Here is a 20,141-nt window from a genome sequence, read left to right on the forward strand (position 1 = left end):
ACTAAGAGGGAAACCCACAGACCTCAGAACCTCAAAGGTCAGTGCCGAAGTGTCATTTTGGCAGAACCAAATAGAAGGGGGTGACAAATGTATCCCCCTGCCGGTGGCACTTGGTATTTTACTGTATTGAGGTTGTTTTCATTATCTCTTTCCTCCTTACAGATTATGAAATCCTACCTGAAAGTACGGTGTAAGTTGTCCGTACATCTATAGCGCAGCAAGTGCCTCTGCAGCTCCTATTACCCACCTGTGCTTACTCTCAGAACCTGGAGCGGGAGGGACGTCCAGGAAATAGGGAGATCTGCGCCTGACTGAGGGCCCTTGGACCTGTCTGTCCAAAGTGCTTCTCCCGCCAGGCTGCCGCAGCCCCACTTCCATCACTCAGATGTCCCCTCCTTTCTGAGTATTCAGTGCTTCCCGGTGCAAGCAAGTGGTGACATCTGATCTGGATCTCTCCGGTCGGGTCCCAACCCGTCCTCTGCCTGGGTAGCCCCACCCTTAGAGACGCCACGCTGGCCTTTCTGGGAAAGTCTCTGCGGAGTCTGGAGCTAGGAAGCGGCCACGCCGGGGGCAGGAGAGGGGCGGGCGGGGCAGCGCCAGATGCACCCCGTCCACGTCCTCCTAGATCCGGGGCGGATGAGACCCTGGAGGTCTGGGGAGAGGCGAGTGTTTGAGGATCTACCCTAGGAGGTGGCAGAGCCTCCCTACCAGCTCGCGCGTCCTCCATGCGGGTGTCTTGGTAGAGGCACCAGCGCGCTCCAGCCTCCCGCCCGTGTCTGCTCCTTGTGTCCGGCTGGGGACGCCACCCGGCCGCGTCGCCACGGAGGTGGGGGCACCGAACGACGACAGCAACTACTCAGCCCGGGGATCCACGCCCAGAAGGACGATAGCGATGGTTCTCGCGGGTGGACCCCGGTGCCTCTCCACATCCCCGCACCCTCCTACCTCCGGCTCTTGCGCCCACGGGAAGACGCCTCAATCCCTGCGCTGTCCGGAGGGCGAGGTGCTTCCAGCCGGTGGGTGCCTGTTTGATTTGCCAGATGCGCCCAGGTTCCCCGCCGGGAGAAGGAGGTGAGTGTGAGCGATGGAGCGAGAAGGAGGTAGGAAATCGAGCCTCCGCTTCTGCAGAAGTACACTTTTCCGCTCTTTTTTTTTTTTTTTAAATAAATTTATTTTATTTATTTTTGGCTGCATTTGGTCTTTGTTGCTGCCCAGGGGCTTTCTCTAGTTGCGGCGAGCAGGGACTACTCTTCGTTTCAGGGCGCGGGCTTCTCATTGGGGTGGCTTCTTTTCTTGGGGAGCACGGGCTCTAGACGCGCGGGCTTCAGTAGTTGTGGCTCGCGGGCTCTAGAGCGCAGGCTCAGGAGTGGTGCCGCAGGAGCTTAGTTGCTCCCCGGCATATGGGATTTTCCCGGAACAGGGATCGAACCCGCGTCCGCTGCATCGGCAGGCAGATTCTTAAAGACCACGCCCTTTCCTTCCTTCCTTCCTTCCTTCCTTCCTTCCTTCCTTCCTTCCTTCCTTCCTTCCTCCCTCCCTCCCTCCCTTCCTTCCCTCCTTTCTTATTGATGAAATTCTTAAAGCATACATGTTGTCTAAGGCAGACTCTTAGCTCCCCCAAGGCGCTGGAATTTGCAGATGGTGACAGGTGCAGGTGTTTTTGCGGTTCAGAGAATACAAAATAAAGCACTATTTTCTGGGCGCTGGCGATGTGCCAGACTCAAGCGCCACGGCCCGGCCCAGACACTCCAACAGGCCCAAGAAGGTGAAGGGCGAGGGAAGCAGGCTGCAAAGAGAGGTAATGGGGGGAACGTCCTTGGCGGTCCAGTCGTTAAGACTCTGCTCTTCCAATGCAGGGGACGAGGATTCCATCCCTGGTGCGGGAACTAAGAGAGATGTAATGGGAGCCCGCACTTCCTGGGAGAGTAAGCAGCACCGTGGGGGCTCCTGGGTGGTTTAGTACAATCCCAGTTCCAACCTGGGCTCTCACCTGGCGCCCTGCGGCCACTCTGCCTTGGAATCTCGAAGAACAGATGTTATTGCATTTCACCACTTCCAGCTCCTGGCCAAGAACCCTTGTTTCCTAAACACACTGAGGCCAGGTGTCTGCCATTCCTTGGGTGAATTTGCAAATGTTAACTGGCTTACTCACCAGTCCCCTGTTCCCCTAAGTGACCTGTTGAAGTACAGATCCATCAGTTGGGACAGGGAATATTAATCAGATGAAAGGAAGGGAACTAATTGAGTATTCATATGCTACGAACCAGGTGCTTAAGATCCATTCTTTTATGTAATCCTCACACTCTTAAGAGAAAAACATTTACTTTCTAAATTAAGTCTCTAAAAATGAAACATACAGAAAAGTGCATAAATCGTAAGTTTGATGAAAGTGAACACATCCAGACCCAAAATTAGATGTTCCCTTAGGGTCCCTCCTCATCACTATCCACTCCCTTCTCCCTACAAGTACTGTAAACAGTATCCCGACTCTAAATACCATAGGCTAGTTTGCCTAGTTTTGAACCTATACAAATGGAATCATTCACTATACAGTACATGGTGTTAGGTCCAGCTCCTTTCACTGAATGTTATGTAAGTTACCTCCATATTGTTGTATGTAGTAGTAGTTTATTCACTTTCATTGGTGTATCATCTTCTCCTGTATGAGGATGGAACAATTTATCTATTTTCTATGGACATTGGGGTTATTTGCACTTAAGAGCTGTGATTGAACATGTTTTCTTTCATTGTATAGTGTATGGTTTTTGGCGCACGTAAGTATGTATTTCTGTTGACTCTGTACCTAGGAGTTGCTGGCTATTTTAGTGGGTACTGCTTAACACTTTTAGGGATACTGCCAAATACATTTTCTTAGGTGGTTGTAGTAATTTACATTCCCACCTGTAATGTATAAGAGTTCCAGTTACTCCACATTCTCACCAACACTTGATTTTTGTCAGTGTTTTTAATATTAGTCATTCTAATGTCTATAGTGGCATCTCATAATACTTTTATTTTCCATTTTCCTGATGACTAGTGAGGTTGAGCATCTTTTCATATACTTATTGGCCTCTTTTATGACATGCCTGTTCAAGTAGTTTGCTCAAGTATTCTGGATTATTTGCATTTTCATATACACTTTAGAAATAACTTATCAGTCTGTCCCCCAACAGGCTCAGGTTTGATTAGCATTTCATGGAACCTATATGGCAGTTTGGAGAGACTGTACATCCCCAATTTAATATTGAGTCATCCAATCCATGACATGGTAATATCTCTCATTTATGTAGGTTTTCTTTTATTTCTCTCAATAATATTTTATAGTTTTCTACGTAGAATCCTTCAACATCTTTCACATGATTTGTTCCTAAGTATTTGATGTAGTTTTTGTAATTGTAAATGGCATCATCTTTTACATTTTAATTTCCTAATTGTTACAGGTATACAGAAATACAATTAATTTTTGTAAATTGACCTTGTATCTAAATTCACTTATTATTTCTAAGAGTTTATCTGTAAATTTTTTCTGTACACATGTACATGTATACATGTACAGTCCTGTTGTGTGAATAATTTGAAAGTTTTACTTCTTGATTTTCAATCTTTCTGCTTTTCATTTCCTTTTCTTGCCTTATTGTACTAGCTTGAACCTCTAGTACAAAGCCAAATAGAACTGGTAATAGCAAGTATTGTTTTATGGTTTTTTTTGGCCGCGCTGGGTCTTTGTTGCTGCACGCAGGCTTTCTCTCGTTGTGGTGAGCGGGGGCTACTCTTCGTTGCGGTGCACCGGCTTCTCATTGCAGTGGCTTCTCTTGTTGCGGAGCACGGGCTCTAGGCGTGCAGGCTTCAGTAGTTGTGGTGCACAGGCTCAGTAGTTGTGGCTCGCAGGCTCTAGAGCACAGGCTCAGTAGTTGTGGCGCACGGGCTTAGTTGCTCCATGGTATGTGGGATCTTCCTGGACCAGGGATTGAACCTACGTCCCCTGCATTGGCAGGAGGATTCTTAACCACTGTGCCACCAGGGAAGTCCTGTGTCTCATTCTTAATCTCAGGGGGATCATTAAATATCATTTAGGCTGTAGCCTTTACGTAGATAATCTTTATCAGACTAGTGAAGTCTCCTAATTTTAGTTTACTGGAATTTTTTATCATGAGTTGTTTAATTTTATCAAATGTTTTCCCTGCATCTATTGAAATAATCATATTATTTTTCTTCTTCGTGCTGTTAATGTGATATATGGAAATGTGATACAAGCTACACATATCAGAGTTATCTCTGGGAATGTCGATGGGTTATTAAGAATGGTCCTCTCTCTTCTCTTCCATAATTATGAGCTATAACAACTATGTGGGAATTCCCTGGCGGTCCAGTGGTTAGGACACCTTACATTCATGGCTGAGGGCCAGGGTTCGATCCCTGGTCGGGGAACTAAGATCCCACAAACCACGGGAAAAAACAAACAAACGTGGAAGTCTGGAGCTTCTGGGCACTATCTTTCCCACCAGATGAAAAGAGCTTGCCAGAAATTAAGCCCAACCCAGAGGAAATTAAAACCAAGATATGACACGGGGGATGACAGAGAGATAAAAGCCCTCACACAGAAAAGAATATTGATGACAACATTTGAGCCCTGGTTCTAACAATGTCAGACCTTTCCCTGCATTGACAAGATATATGAACCAATGAATTTTTTTTTTTGCTTAAAGTACTATGAGTTGATCTTATTTATATTCATCACATCCATCTTGCTTAGAAGATTTCCCCAAGTAAATTGCAAAAATCATGTCATACTCTTGAACATAAACTGTACTTCCATTGTAGTTGAGTGATGGGAATGGACGTGGGGCTGGGACAGGGCACTACAGCTGAAACATGCAGTTCTAGGCAGCCTTATTCAAACAGCATGGGAGAGAGGATATAAAAACCAGCGCAGCTCAGCATCCAGATGCATCAGCACTAACGTTTATATTCACACACCTGTTAGTTCCTACTTTACCACACAATCCATTTTCCAAAATATAAAGAACTCCAGCCCATTACCCTGGCCTCTGGAATGGGTACAGAAAGAATTATCCAACCTGTCTTCCTAATCACAGATGAAAATTATTCTAGGAATTTGGGAAACATGACAGATGCAAGGAACAAGAGAGCTAATGAAACATGCAAACTTTCCTAGAGCAAAGGGGGAGATTCACAACTCAGGGGACAATCAGATCCTTCTTTTATATGGAGACTTCATGGTCGCTGCTATGATCCCTAGCTGAACTGACACCCCAGGAGTTCATAGCTCAGAACTCTGCACAGTACAGGAGCAGCCCCAGCATCCCTCTGGGCCCCTGTCTAAGACACTGGTTTAATGAAGCCATAATCTATGCATTTGATGAGACATTCCCGAGCTGTCTGAACCACTGCTGCCCTCTTCTCGTCCGGCTCTTGTTTGCCCACCACAGTCAGGATCTCCATCAACTCACTCTCCACCAGCTTCTTGGCCAGCTCAGCATCAGCCGCCACCAGGTTGTAGGCAATGACCAGGCCCCGGTGTTGAACTGACAGCCGGTCATGCAAGCAAAGCCGCTGTAGGATCTCCAACCACTGAGTCGTCTGAAGGTGGGGAGGAGGATAAGGAAGGATTGGAGGAATCAGTGGGGGGATGAAGAAAGGAGATTTTGGACAAGATAAACAGAAGGCCTTGGCCAGGCCCAGATCCTGAGCTCTGAAAGGGCAAGCACACATCTGGTTATCTGTATGGGACTCAGCATATGCCCACTTGAGCCCCTTGGGACTAGCTGGGTGATGCCCATCTCCTTACCAGGACCAGGGCAGGAATTGAAGAACTAGAAGGAACTTGAAATAATCCAATCCTTTTCATTTTATAAGTGGAGGAATTGGGGTTCAAGGAGAGGAAGTAACTTAGCTACGGTCACACATCTGGAAATAGTAGAGAATAAACATCCACACATCCATTTAATTTTTAAGCATCTTGAGAAGCAAAGGGACAGGCCCACTGCATGCCTGAGTGGAATGGGAATGGAGGGTGTTCAGAAAGGAGGATTCTAACCCTGGACGCATGCACAACGCCTGCTTCTGCCAACCCAGGTGCCCCTTAGAGACATGCCCTAGGCATGCACTCCACCAGCCCTGACTTCAACTGGAATTTACACTGGAGTCTGGCATGTACCCTCTCCTCCACCCCTCCTCCATCTCTCTCCTCCATTCCCAGTTGTGAAGCAGCCCAACTACTGTACGTTGGGGAGACAGGACTCTAGACCACTCTGATCACCCCCCGGGAGACAGAAATGGAGCTGAGAATAGAACCAGGAGGCTTGACACTTAACAACATTCAACAGACACAGAAGAGAATAATTATCAGTATGGGTTTTGGAGTCAGAGAGACTAGTGTTCAGGTCCCAACTCAGCCACTTAACCAACTGTATGACCTTCGCTAAATTATTTAACCTCTCCAAGCCTCAGGAGCCTCATCTGTTATCTTACCTCATAATATTGTGATGATCTAATGATATGACACATGAAAAGAGCTTAGCATTATGGCTAGAGCATAGTAAGAGCCCATCAAGTAGAAGTGGACAGGAATGATGATTTTAGGCACTAATCCAACAATTTCCCCTTTGCTTCCTCAGAGCTGTTACCCTCCAGTAGTTAGCAGGGATACCTTTCTACATACACCGCTATCAGATGGGGAGGCAGATACAGAGAGGAAGAAAAGGCAAATTATTTCTTTGGAGCTTCTAAGCAGACTTTTGTAAACTCTGCACTGTATCCTACCACAGGGAAAGGAAAGGAAAGTTCAGCTAGCTGTGGTAGGGTTCAGGGAAAGATTTTATGCTGATGCGTAATTGATCATGGGTCTAGTGCCTATCGCTCCCTGGGACAGGAATGCAGCCAGGATTTCTGAGGCCCTTGAGAAGATGGAAGAAGTGGCCAAGAGTGGGTTGCAATCCTGAAGGATCCCAGTCCCCTCCTATCTAACTGGCTATGTGGTGTTGGGCTATTACTTTTCTGAGCTCGGTTTCACCATCGGTAAATGAGGATAATAATAATCATGCCCACTGCACAGGGTTGTTGGGAAGATGGAATGACATAATAGGTGCAAGCACTTAGAGCAGCGCCTGGAGAACAGTAAGTGGAGGAGTCACAGAGCACCCTGCGGGGCCTGGTGACAGAAATGTGTGACCAGTAACTTCAGCAGAAGCTGCCTTAGGACAGCAGCCTGTGGTCCCCAGGCTGGAAGCACCCCACCTCTGATCTACTCAGTCAGAATATCTGGGGAAAGTGTTTTAACCAGCCCTCCGTGTGACTCTTACACATCTTACAATTTTGAAAAACTTGCCTTAGGGAAAGTGCTAAAGGCCAGGGACCAAGCAGGATGAGCTACATCTAGGAGAGAGACCCCTCCCCTGGTGCCAGGACAGCATAAGCCCCCATGGAATTTAGAGAACACACACACACACACACACACACACACACCTGCCTTAAGCTGGCTATCTAAAAGAGCCTGCCTTTAAAGCAGACTTGCTTTAAAATATTTGAATTGAGATGTTTACATTTTTTTTGAGATGTTTACATTTTTCACCATCAGTGAATGTGATGCCCACAAACTAAGTTCAGTTTGGTGAAATAAGGAAACTTTCATTTTGCATCCCCTTGTTTGCGGCTGTGTCAGTATCACTCTCATTACACCTGCTGAGGTGGCCACAGTCCCACAAAGGGTCTGGTCATCACGTGAACTTAAGAGAATCTGCTGCCTCTTCGCCAAACTGTGGATGGTAACCCAACCACATCCATTCTTCTCTTGGGGAGCTCAGGGACTCCACGGCAATAGTTAGTGCTATTATTATTATCGTCATTATTCTTAAGAAATGACTTATAAGCACCACCAAAGTGAGTTAGCACACTTAGGGAGTCCAAATAATGAGTGTAAGGGGTCGAAGCGTATAGAGTCTCCTCTCTTTAAGTGGTAGGAACAGATACAGGGGCTGGCCTCCCCCCCAGAGGATCATGCAGGGCAGTGTGGGCTGGGGGTGGGGGGATTCCCCAGAGTCCCTAGGGCCCGCTCTCACCACTTGAGTCATCTTGAAGCACAGTTTCTTATGCGCTGCCGTCAGCATGGCCAGCGCCCCCGCGGCCGCATTCTGCAGCTTGTCATCATCCTCCCCGCAGAGCAGCACCACCAGCTTCAGCCGGTCATTCCCATCAGCCAGGAACCTCTCCTGTACCTGTGGGAGGCGGGTACATGGCTCAGAGAAAAATGCCCCCACCTGCCCAGCCTGGAGAGGGAAAGATGCATCTGGAGCCATATTCTCTGACCCAAGATCCCTCAGAGCTTCTCTCTGAGCAGCTCACCCATGACACCTCCTCCTCCAGGAAGTCTTCTCTGACTAGCTAGATGAACGTGCTACAGAGTCCTCCAGCTAAAAGGTTAAAGAGAATAAGGGGTTCCTTGTATAGCATTCGCTGTCGCCTCTGTTTGCATTCAGCGCTCCAACCCCTGGGGAAAGGGCAGGCACAGACTTCTGAAGGGTAGATGTTGCCTGAAGAGCCATGTTTCACTTCCCTTTGGGGAAGCCTGGACTGTTTCTCCCACAACGGATGGGCCTTCAGGGTCTGCCGTTAAATGACTTTGCAGTCCCTGAAGGCACAGAGGCTTGGCAAGAGCAGTAGACAGTTGGGTAGTTTACATGGTACTCAAGAGCTGCTGTACCATTCACCAGGTGAGGGATGAGGCTTCCCAAGCACCCAAAAGCCAGGAGAAGAGCCTCCCGGGGCCCAGGGCCCTGACATGTCTGAAAGCACACTGACCCTCCCCACCCCTCTGCTCTATAGTAAAATCTGGTTGGTTAAATTTAAGGGCATTTTGTTGGGTGAGGTGTCCTAGAAGGGGAACGCCAAGAGGGGTCAAAGGTCACAGCTGCCCAGGTTATAAACCTCTACCTACAACTCCCTGAAGCTGGAGCAGTGGTCCTCAGAGGTAAGAGTATACTGACAGTCAGCGCAGTCCCCTCACGGGGCACAGGTGTGACTGGAAAGCAGCTGTCCCAAAAGGACTGCATTCCCCATCTCTTGCACTAAATACGGCCATGACCTCATTCTCATTACAGAACATGAATGGATGTAATGTGTGTCACTTCCAGGCCACCATAGTGGAGCGCTACAGGGGTCTCTCCTGTGGTCTGTCTCCCCATTCCCCATCTGAATGGAGACCACTCTCAAGGTGGCAGAGGGAGAGACAGTTCTTTTTTTGGAGGGGGGGTATAGTTATTGATGATTGAAGATGGCTGCATCCCTAAGTCATTGCTTGGAAGCGAGCCACCTGATCCCAACGTGAGCGAGAAATGATGTGAGTGAGAAATGAACTTCTTTCCTGTTGGGACCACTGTTCATTTTGATTCGGGTTGTTGTGGCAGCTGGTGCTCCCCGCCGGGGAGGCTGCTCCCCATCCCATCACTCTCCCCTCCGCTGTCTTTGGATACACTCTCTTCTCCCACGTGGCTGCCAGGCCCCCAGCCCAGCCTCAGGCCAGCTCCCTGATGGACTGTGGTAGCTTTACTTCTTTTGACTTTAAAAGGCTCTCATGGATCAGGTTTTCCTCCTATAACAGTGAGAACATCCAAGACTTGAGTTAAGAACTGAGGGGCAACAGAGCGGGTCTCACACTCGGCCACTAGCCCTGGTTGTCATGTTAACAAAGGGCCTCAGATTTCAACCCTGTTGTTACCTCTGATGAGGTTCTACCTACAGGCACAGCAGTGCTCTGCCAGGATGGAAAGAAGGAGACATTCATTCATCATATGGTGATAATTTATCCCAGTACCAGACCATGAAGCCATTGATGTGTTCTGAATTCATTTTATTTTTACAAATCCTATAATTATTCTGTGACGAACACAGTTATAGTGCACTGCATTTTCTATGGAGACAGCGATCGTTCATTAAATGTTAACATTTAACATATTCTAAAATCGTTTGTGACTGTTTTTGCATTTCTTCATTTTTTTATATATGTGGAGCTTCAACAGATCCAAGTGGTCTAGCCTCTCTTGACATCTAAGAGGCCCTGGCCTCATATCTTTTTTGCTATGAGATTATTTAGTAAATAACTTGGGGAAATGGGACTTCTACACCATCCAGCCCAAGCTTTGGGGTCAAAGCCACAGCTAGGGATGATATTACTTTGTGTATTTTCCTTTGTCTCCTTTGTGCATTATATTCCTCTCGGGGTCCCTATAGGGAGGGAGGCTGTCATCTAGGAAAGATTCAGGGATTCCTGGGTTCTTTGACAAAATGTTGCCTTAATACCACTGTAACAGCCCCCAGTCTAGCGCCAGGCCCTGACCTGTGGCCCGACTCTCCATGCCTTGATGACTCCCATCCTGAGCCCCCTCACCTCCTTGCTCACCACCATGTTGCACATGCACTCGGTGGCTGCCTGCCGCAGCTGGTCATGGTTCTCAAACATGTAGTTCTCAATATCTGGCAAGGCCTTCTCCTTAAAGATCTTCTGCCTAGGGTGTGAGGGGTGGAAGAAGAGAGGCTGCTGAGTCCTCTGTAATGAGCATTTGGGGTTTTGGCCACCCAAGGGCCATTCCACATCCTCAGCCAGCATGGTTTAGATGGCAGTAATCCCACCGCCAGCTCCAGGAGGGGCGTCCAATGACATAGCACAGCATCCTGGCCATAGCAACAGGGTCTGGGATGAACATGTCACCCAGCTGGAGATTCTCTTGTATTATTGCTGGGGAATGTCTTTCTCTCTCCTGCTGGAGATGAAGCCAAGAAGATGTGAAGTCTGGAGCAACCCTCATGTGATCATGAGAGAGGGGAAGAGCCTGTCTGAAAATTAAGACAATACAGACAGAAGAGGTGGAGAGATGTAGGATCTAGGACAGCTTTGTAACCACTGCATCAAGCCGCACCTGAATCTGGTTTATCCCAGATGAGTCATTAATGACCTGAGTCATTAAATTCCCTTTATGCTTAAACCAGTTGGAGTTGAGTTTTCTGCCACTTGCAATCAAAAGAATTTCAACCCAATCCCACCATCCCCCTGCTTCCGGGGATGGGTGGGAACACTTTATCCCCACCCATCCACCTGATATCTTTTCTACTACTTCAGAGAGAAATGTCTTTCCAGTCTCCTTTGGCTTTGCACATTCACTGTGGTCTTTCCAAGTGCTAGCTCAAATCCCTCCCACGGTCATTTCTACCCACTGCCTTCGAGCCTGTCCTCAGAGAAAAGCACACACGGTACCTGTGACATTTCCACCAACACTTCGTGGGACACCTCTCTCCACCCCTGCTCCCTCTACGCCCCACTCACCGGAGTTTGTCACTCCGCGCAGACAGGTTGGTGAGGCCTAGGAGAGCCTCGTAGTTCTGGAGCCCATCCCTCTGTGTGTCCAGGAGTCTCACAAGGGGCCGCACCACCTCGTACACCTGTGGGGGGAGGCGTCAAGGAGTGGTCAGGTAGAGACCATGTCCCCCCAGTCATTTACAGGTGCCCAGCTCTAGAATTTCCAATGCACGTGCCCACCCATTGTCTGATTCAATCTTCACAATGATCCTGAGGGGCGGGATTATTTCCTTTACTTCGAAGATGAGATAACTGAGTTTCCAAGGGGACGGCCTTTTTCGTCAGTGGTAGAGCCAGGCCTGGGATCCACGCACCTCCAATTCATGGCCCTCTTTGTGGCAGCACCACGCCCCCTCCCAGGCCAGGGGTAGGGTGACAAGGGGAAGGGCCCCTGGGAGCAGATTCCTCCCATCACTACCACCCCACCGCCCCCATCACCCACCCGCTCCCCAGGGAAGGCGATGTCTGGATTGGAGACTGCAGCGATCTTCGCTAGAGCATGGGCTGCCTTCACCTTGCCCACGTCTGTGCCCTCTAAAGCCAGGGGAATCAGGGCCTGCAAGAAAGGGCACAGTCACTCCTCGGTCACAGATATACAGAGGCCTCTCTCCCGAACCTCCCTCTCCAACTGCTGTCTGTTCCATCAGAAGTTCAGGAAGACTCTGTAATAGAGTCAACTCTTGAGCATCATGGAAAACAGTTAAATTCTTAATCACGGATTCACTCCCCTTGGTTCCCAGCACACATGGAGATCTTCGCCCACCCTCTTCCCCACCCATCCATACGTTCATGTGGCTTTTGGAAAAATAAATCAATCATTTTTTACTTTCTGACTAAGTCAAACCTAATTGTAATAGCGGCCACTCACCGAGCACCTCCTATGAGCCAACACTTAAGTGTATTTTCTCTAATCCTTGTGACATTCTGGAAAGTGAGTGTGTGATGTTCTCCCTTGTTTTACAGATGAGGAAACTGTGGCTCAGGGAGATTAAGTAATTTGCCCGAAGTTGCGCAGTTAAAAAGGGGACAGTCAAGGACTCGATGACAAGCCGTCTATAGCAAAGCCCACGGTCTCTATCTGCACCAGGGTTCCTTCCAGTAACAAGGAGGATAAATGGGATCCCACAGTAAATCCCATGACACTTCATAGACTTAGGCACTGACAGCACAGATACCTTAATGACTGTATTCCAGAGGTCGGGTTGGGGCAGGGGGTGCATCATTCTTGGGCCAGGCAAAGAACGTGCACACACACATACACACACAAAGAGACACACATGTACACAAATGAAGAGACACACACAGAGACATACATACACACAGAGACACAATTACACACATAGACACACAAACACACAGAGACACGTATACACACACACAGACGCACACACACAGACATACACACACATACACAAGTGTGCTTCTCCCCAGTGAAGCACCTTCTAGGATGGCAAGGACCCCTTAGCCCACCCAATGTACCTTGCCACCACCTTGAGCCACAATGGTACCTCGGTCCTTTGGGTTGTCACACAGTGCCAGGAATACCCTGGAGAGCAAGGATAAAGGACATTCAGTGCATGAGCACACCCTTCCCAGGCATCAGCAGGCCCAGTGAAGCTCTGGGAAGTGCTACCAGTGAGCACGTGCCCCAGAACTAACCTTGGGAAGATACTGCCATGGACATAAGTGGCTGGGGAGGAAGTGAGACCAGATGTAGCTGCAAGCAGCGGCCCCATCCCTGTTTAGGGAGATGCCAAATGGCTTCCTGCTGCCCACCACCCAGGAGAAACTCTTCCACATGGAAGCACCCCAGGACCACCGTGTTCCGGCCCTTGCCGTCCTCTCTGGTCTCATCTAGCACCACTCTCTCCTGTGCCCTCCATGCTCCAGACATCTCCCTGGAGAACCCCGTCCTCATCCACTCATTCCCCCTCCATCCTCAGGGTCTTTGCGTACGCTGTTCCCTCTGCCTGGAACCCTTCCTTCTGCTGCATTTGAGTGGCTCCTTTTTTTCCTTCAGGGTTCCCCTGAGTTGTTACATCTTCCAGGAGGCCTTCCTAGCTGCCTAGCCACCTGCCCTCCAGTCTGGCCAGTTGGGGGCCACTGCTCGTGCTCCAGCCTGTCCTCTGTATGTCCCCCATCATGGCACCTGCCGCGTCGTGTGGTAACTGTGAGCCTGTGTGCCTCCCGTCAGGCTGCACAGAAACCGTGCCTTTCATCTTTGGCATTTCAGGGCCTGGGAACCAGGTCAGCAGTGACCTCTTTCCTCCCAATGCAAAGTTGCCCCTGTGATGACCTGCCCGCCGGGTCACTTTTCAGTGTTGACCCCCATCAGCCTCCTCTTCAGACCCCTAATGGCTCATTCCCTCATTTACTCCCCACCCCTGCCATCTCCGTCTCCCCACCCAGCCTCCTGCCTCCAGGCCCCTCAGATCCCAGCACTGAACTGCTGCAGCCGCACCTGGCCAGCAACTCTTTGGTCTGGTCAGTGAGGATGGCATTGTCTGCTTTCACCATGCAGGCCAGCGCTGAGATGACGCCGGCCTTCAGAAGCCGGTTCACCCGCTTGTCCACAAAGTCCTTCTTGTCCTGGGGAGATGAAAAGATGGCAAGGAAATCAATCCCGAAAGAGAAGGAAGACCATCCAAAACCCTAGATGACCTAGATGTTACTTCCTTGCAGAAGGCTAGCTTTCCATTAGGCTATGCATGGGGGCGGGGTGGGTAAGCAGGGGTGGGAGGGGAGAGAGAGCTGATAAAGCTGACCTAACAGTGGATTGGGTCAGCCCCAGGGTTGAATAGTCTCTACAGATAATCCTCAGGGTGGCTGGGAAGAGGCAATCTCTAGAAGCCACGTTAAAACTTCATGACGGCAGAACATGCTACACACCCTTGGCTGCGTGAAATCCTATGCAGCTTTAAAAAATGATTCAGAGAACGACATAGCAGTGTGGAAAACATCTAAAGTATTTTCCCCAAATTGGGTACAAAATAATAACTACATTCTGATTATAACTATTTTTATTATTTTTTCTTTTTTATTTATTTATTTATTTATTTGGCTGCGCTGGGTCTTAGTTGAGCCACGCAGGATCTCTAGTTTCGGCATGCGAGCTCTTAGTTGCAGCATGTGGGATCTAGTTCCCGGACCAGGGGTCAGACCCAGGTCCCCTGCATTGGGAGCACAGAGTCTTAGCCACTGGACCACCAGGGAGGTCCCCTGATTATAACTATTCTTTTTAAAACACACAGAAATAAAGAGCCTCTGGTAGGTGATATAACACACCAAAATGACAGTAGTGCTCAGAGGGAGATGATGTAATCGCAAGTAGCTATTTTCTTTTCTCTACTGTCACATTTGTGTTTGTTTTGCAACATGGTTATATGACTTTGGTCATTTTTTAAAAAATCTAAATGTTTTATTGGCTGGAAATACAATGCATATATAGTCATATACAAACCACATACAAAGTATGCCGTTGCGTGCAGGGAATCATTGTGGGGAGGGTCCCAAGGGGATTTGTGACACCTGGGCTGCCCCTGATCCCCCGTCCCTCCACTTCTCATTATTCGTACTTAGCACTCATATCCCCAAATCCAGATATCCCAGAAAATAAAATTTGTATAAATGTGGAAAACATGAAATACAACTAACTGTCAGATGTCCATGAAATCAACAACATAAACTGGAAAACGTTCATCCTGGCTCCATTTGGTTTCTCTGACTATAAATTGTCAATTCCTCCTCCCCCTCCACAGAACATTAACACTAAGAAAAAACACAAGTGCCACCTAGTGAGGGAAACTGACCATGATCCTCTTCAATTCTTCTGCGTCTTCCACCAAATCCTCCCAGACACACAGGCATGGCGCCTGAACATCATTAACTGTCCTTCCCACCTCTCTGGCGGTCCGGTGGTACAGCTTCCCCCCACCACCAATCCCGGCCATCCCCTTCCCCACCTTGGGGTGCTCCTCGGGCACGTGCTGCTTGGAGAACTTGGCCAGCTGCACCAGCTCAGGGATGACCTCCTTGACGTCGTAGCTGTTGGTACAGTTCACCAGGGTGGTGGCCACCGAGTACAGGATGGTCTTGTCAGGGGTCTGGAGGCAGGAGGTGGGGGATAGGAGGGGACAGGCAGCAAGGAAACCTGAGAACAAACCACTGCCTCCAAGAGGCTCCCTCACAGGCAGGCTGGTTTGGGAGGAGCGTGGCTGGCGTGGCCCCGCGGGAGAGGAGCTGGCTCTGCTCACCCGGGCTCTGCTCCCCTCAACAGCACCCCAGAGCACGAACGGGAGTCCTCTCAGTGCGCTCTTTGCTTTGTGCCCCTTTCAAAAGCCCAGTCCCATAGGCTTTCCATCACACTGCACTGGGATAGGGTGGGAGCTGGACACCCTTTGGTGGAAACTCCGTCCCACACTTCCACCCTTTAGTGGCGGGAAAGAGCGGGGAGAGGAGGGGCGTGGGGGGAGGTGGCCCAGCAGAGGAGGAAGGGCATCTGGGAGGGACTGGGATGGAGGGAGGGGCCCAGAAGAGGCCAGGTACTGCCCCTCGGTCCCTCAAAAACCTCAACTCCCTTGGTGGGGGGGAGGAGGGGGGCGGATCTCAGGAAAAAAATACCCTCATCTTATTCATCCTCCCACTGCCTGGAAGGCATGAAGAGTTTTGAGCCCATTTTACAGTCAGGAAAGATGAGGGCCAGACAGAGGGAAATGACCAACCCAGGTTTACAGGAAGAGTTAGGAGGTAGAGTCAGGATGAGGACAGGGGGGTCTGATTTCCCATGCTCAGCGTACAGCCCCGTGAGCCTGAATCCAGCAGATCCTGAGGCCAGAGGCCAGGGCCACACTTGCCTTGGCCAGCTCCAACATGGCCTGCAGGGCAGGGATGTCCTGAACAAAGTCATCCTTCACGTCGGCGTCCAGCGTGAGGTAGGCCAGGCCCTCCACTGCCCATCGCCGGGTCTGGGTGTCTGTGGACGTGTTGCACAGCCACCTGGGGGAGGGGAGGCAAGGGTGCTGGGACTGGGGCAAGAGTGAAGCAATTCAGGGCAGCAGGTGGGCGGCTTTTTAGGATCTGGCATCCACTAGGGCACATCCCCGAGAGAAGATGGTGGGCTTGGGGAAATAGGACCCCCTTACTTGCGGCAGTGTTTGGCCAGCTTCTCTGTCGACCCTTCTGCAAACTGCCTGAGACCATAGTCTGTGCCTCCCGCAGAGCCAAGTTTACAGAGTCCCTGGGGAGGAGGGGAGATGTGTAGGATCAGAGACACCAAGGCCTGGGAACGAGGCCTTGCTCAAACGGGTCCCTGTGGCTGGAACAATTTGCCCCTTTTCTTTGCCTGGATAAACCTCTCTGCATCCTGCAGAACTCAGGGCAGGTGTCACCTTTCCGAGATGCCTTCCCTGAGGCTTCCAGGTTAGGGTAGATGCCCACAAAGCTGGAGGTTTTTAACTTACCCTTTTCCCCCACCATTTTGCCCACGTAGATGTTTTGTGTCTATCATTTTGAAAAATCAGCACAGGATAATACTAACCATATCTGTAACCACAATGATAAAACTTATGGCACAAAAACTGTCTGTGAAATCATATTTTTGTTGGGGGGCAGATTCAGATGTGCAGATTTTTACCCAGGAAAAAATTTGGACTCTTGCTAGGAAAAAAAATGTCTTCCGTAAGAGAAAACTCACAATGGAGAAGCTAAAATTAGTTTTCTTTTAATTGATATGAACGAAAAAAAAAAAACCAAACAAACAGATCAATGACTCAAATCTTCACTGTAATTGTTGTCAAGAAAAAGGAAGTTATTTCTATAAAATGAAAATGGAAACAATGCAGCAGGTTTAAATGTGCTATATAGAAACCGATTAAGGAAACAAACTTGAGTTTTTGGAGTTTGCAGTGAAACTACTTGGTGGGCAAAAAAAGCTCATCAGTGTTTGTGTCGTTCAAAAGCATCGAGGAGATCATTGTTAGGGTTACGTGGCAGGGTCCCCCATCCTGAATCCACGTTCTCACAGCCTCCTGCTTATCACCCCAATCTGCAGGGGCCTGTGGGTGGATCTGGGTGCTTAGGGCGTGGTCTCCTCAAGGACAGGGACCACGTCTCATTCATTCTGGTGTCACTGATGCCCGGCACAGTGTCTGGTACCCAGCGCACTCACCACCAGCGTGCGGATCTTGATCTTCTCGTTTTGGGTGGTCTTGTAGATATTTTTGAGCAGTGACACGCCGTTGGTGATGATGAATGTGGCACGGCTGAGCTTGGTGGAGGCATGGATGAGGGCCTCCACGGCCACCAGCTGGTCCGTCTCACGCTCTGAGCTACACAGAGCCACCATCATCTCCATCACTCCTTTCAGTCCCAGCAGCTGATTGCCCAGGTCAAAGGGGCCCTGCAGGATCCCTGACACCGTCTGGATGGCAATCACATTCTTGTCCATGTCCTGGGGGTCAAACTTGCCCCTAAAACAGAGGGCCAGCGTGGTCAAGAGAACTGGCCAAGGGGAGTGGGAGGAGTGTGAGATTTGGGGACAGACAGATTTGTTTTTGCATCCTAGATCCAACACTCATGTGCTGTGTGACCTGGGGCAATTCACTGAACCTCTCTGAGCCTCAGCTTCTTGATCTGGAAACTGAGGATAGCACTACTACTTCTCAGAGTTACAATGGGGATAAATGAAGTCATAGATGTGTTCCTCAAGAAGCACACTCAGATGGGGACTGACACTCAGGAAGTTTATTCGGGAGAGCTCTTGGGATCAACACCTGTTGGGAAAGGGAAGAAATCAGGCCTGGATGGAGGGAGGCACTGGACTGAGATGCGGTCATGACAAAGCCTCAGCTTGCGAAGAGTTCCAGAGCCAAGACACCCTTCAAAGTTGTTCCAAGTTGGGGTGAGGGACAAGTCATTGGATGCTGGCTGCCCTGAGAAGGGTGAACAGCTGTCCTCAGCCAAGGCAAGTCCCCAAAGAGAGGTGACAGGTGAGAGCTGTCATCCAACAGGCTTCCCAGAAGCTGGGGTGTCTGGTGGGACAGGACAGCAGCCACCACAGCACAATAGGGCTACCGTGATGCCTGCCGCACGACCTGACTCTGCCGTGTAGCTGAGTCACGATGTAGCCTGAGCCAGTCAATCCCCTGTCTGGTCCAGTCCCTTCCCCTAACAAGTCAGGGGTGAGGGGTAGACTAGAAGAGCCTGAAGTTTCTGCCTTCCTTTCAAAATCTACTATCATCTACTCTACGGAAGGATCTCTGTGTGAGGACATCAGAGGTGACACACCTTCTGATCCTTCCGTGATCTGCCCAGGTTGATTTGATGTGGGGAATCCGGGCAGATGTGCACAGTGCAAATGTAGATGTGTATAAATGAAAGAAGAGAGCGTGGAGCAAGAGTCAGAGACCTGGGCTCCGGTCCCACATCTGCCTCTGGCTGGGTAACTGGGCAAGTCCCTCTGGGCGAGAAGGATCAGCCTTGGGAGCTCCGGGCGCCCCTCCAGCTCTGACAATCTGTGTCCTGTGCCTCATCTTCTTCCCACTCAGTGCCGGGGAACCAGCCTTGCATAATTAGTTGGGGTCTGCCCTTTAAACTGGTTCCTTATGCCAGCTGGTGCCTGAACCTCCACCCAGCCCCTGGCCCCTGATGAAGCACCTCCCTGGAGGGGGGAGGGGATTGGCAGCCTCAGGCACCATTTGTTGAAGGCGGTGACCCTACCCACTCAGTGTCAGGTGACCTCAGAGGCAGCATGTACAGTCTGACCAGGAGGGGGCCTCGTTCAAACGGGGACTGGCTGGGAGATAGTTACCGGGACGCTGAAGCTGAGGTCGAAGAAGACCGGAGAGGCCCCGAGGAGCTTTAAGTGACACAAAGTCGGGATCAGGAGAAGCTATAGGATGGAGCCAACTTCGCTGGAACCCAAATCCAGGAAGCTGAGAACAGTTTTTACATTTTCAAGGTTTTTTTTTAAAAAAAATTGTGATAGAGACCTACGTGTCCCACAAAACCTAAACTTACTCTCTGGCCCTTTACAGGAAAAGTTTGCCAACCCGTGGAATTGAGAAAGGAAAGCAGAGTGAAGGCAGGGTCTTCACCCTCCCGAGACTCACCTGGTGCTTTTTAAACATGCAGCTTCCTGAGCCACAACCCAGACTACTGGGTCATGGGGTGGCGGGGGGGTCCCAGAAATCTGAATAGTTTCCAAGTATGAGGATCATTGGAATAAAGGAGGGGGAAAGCCAGCTACCATGAGGAGAGATCCACATGGGGAGGAACCGTGGCCTCCCACCAAGAGCCAGCAGCAACGTGCCAGCCACTTGAGCACGCCATTTTGGAAGCAGATCTTCCAGCCCCAGTCCAGCCTTTGGATGACGGCAGCCCAGGCCAACATGTGACTGTCATTTGTAAGCCCCAAAGCCAGAACTACCCAGCTGCCTCTCGGCCAAACTGCTGTCCTATTGTGAGATGACACATGATACTTCTTGTTTTAAGCTGCTAAATTTGGGGGTAATGTGTTACGCAGCCATCAATGACTAATACAGAGCCCGACGGAAACGGAGCAGGACCCTATGGTCCTTCCCCCTCCATGTCCTCAGCCTGCCTTTTGTCTGTGGAAAACCTTTAGCCAAACAAGTTTAATCAGAGAAGTGAGAAAAGGCAGAAACAAAGGAAAGCAGTCAAAGGAGACCAAATAAAAATAGTCATTAAGCGAAGTCCAGGGCCTTTAGTTCCCCTCAAGGGCTGTAGATAATATTCTGAGCCACATCCTGTGAGC

The 20,141-nt window shown here is 49.7% G+C and overlaps 2 protein-coding genes across 5 annotated transcripts in view; one reads left to right on the forward strand and one right to left on the reverse strand.

Moving 5' to 3' along the window:
- The window catches only part of NLE1 (notchless homolog 1), an 86,607-nt gene that overhangs the window by 41,002 nt on the left and 25,464 nt on the right, over window positions 1-20,141 (forward strand). The gene's annotated exons all lie outside the window — the stretch shown is intronic.
- Window positions 4,947-20,141, reverse strand: part of UNC45B (unc-45 myosin chaperone B) — a 28,940-nt gene continuing 13,745 nt past the window's right edge. For 3 of the 4 annotated variants that reach the window (XM_082373939.1, XM_082373938.1, XM_082373940.1), the window contains exons 10-20: window positions 17,535-17,835; window positions 16,510-16,604; window positions 16,222-16,363; window positions 15,331-15,471; window positions 13,830-13,957; window positions 12,848-12,914; window positions 11,811-11,924; window positions 11,336-11,451; window positions 10,403-10,520; window positions 8,079-8,234; window positions 4,947-5,601 (exon numbers count right to left, since the gene is read on the reverse strand). In XM_082373939.1, the coding sequence (XP_082230065.1) occupies window positions 5,341-5,601; window positions 8,079-8,234; window positions 10,403-10,520; window positions 11,336-11,451; window positions 11,811-11,924; window positions 12,848-12,914; window positions 13,830-13,957; window positions 15,331-15,471; window positions 16,222-16,363; window positions 16,510-16,604; window positions 17,535-17,835 (1,639 nt within the window). In that variant the 3' untranslated portion in view covers window positions 4,947-5,340. Of the gene's footprint in view, window positions 5,602-8,078; window positions 8,235-8,267; window positions 9,608-10,402; window positions 10,521-11,335; window positions 11,452-11,810; window positions 11,925-12,847; window positions 12,915-13,829; window positions 13,958-15,330; window positions 15,472-16,221; window positions 16,364-16,509; window positions 16,605-17,534; window positions 17,836-20,141 lie in introns of those variants that run through there. The other variant, XM_082373941.1, reaches the window with a different exon arrangement.

The sequence above is a fragment of the Balaenoptera borealis genome (assembly GCF_965194805.1).
Source record: "Balaenoptera borealis genome assembly, chromosome: 20".
Taxonomy (NCBI): Eukaryota; Metazoa; Chordata; class Mammalia; order Artiodactyla; family Balaenopteridae; genus Balaenoptera; species Balaenoptera borealis.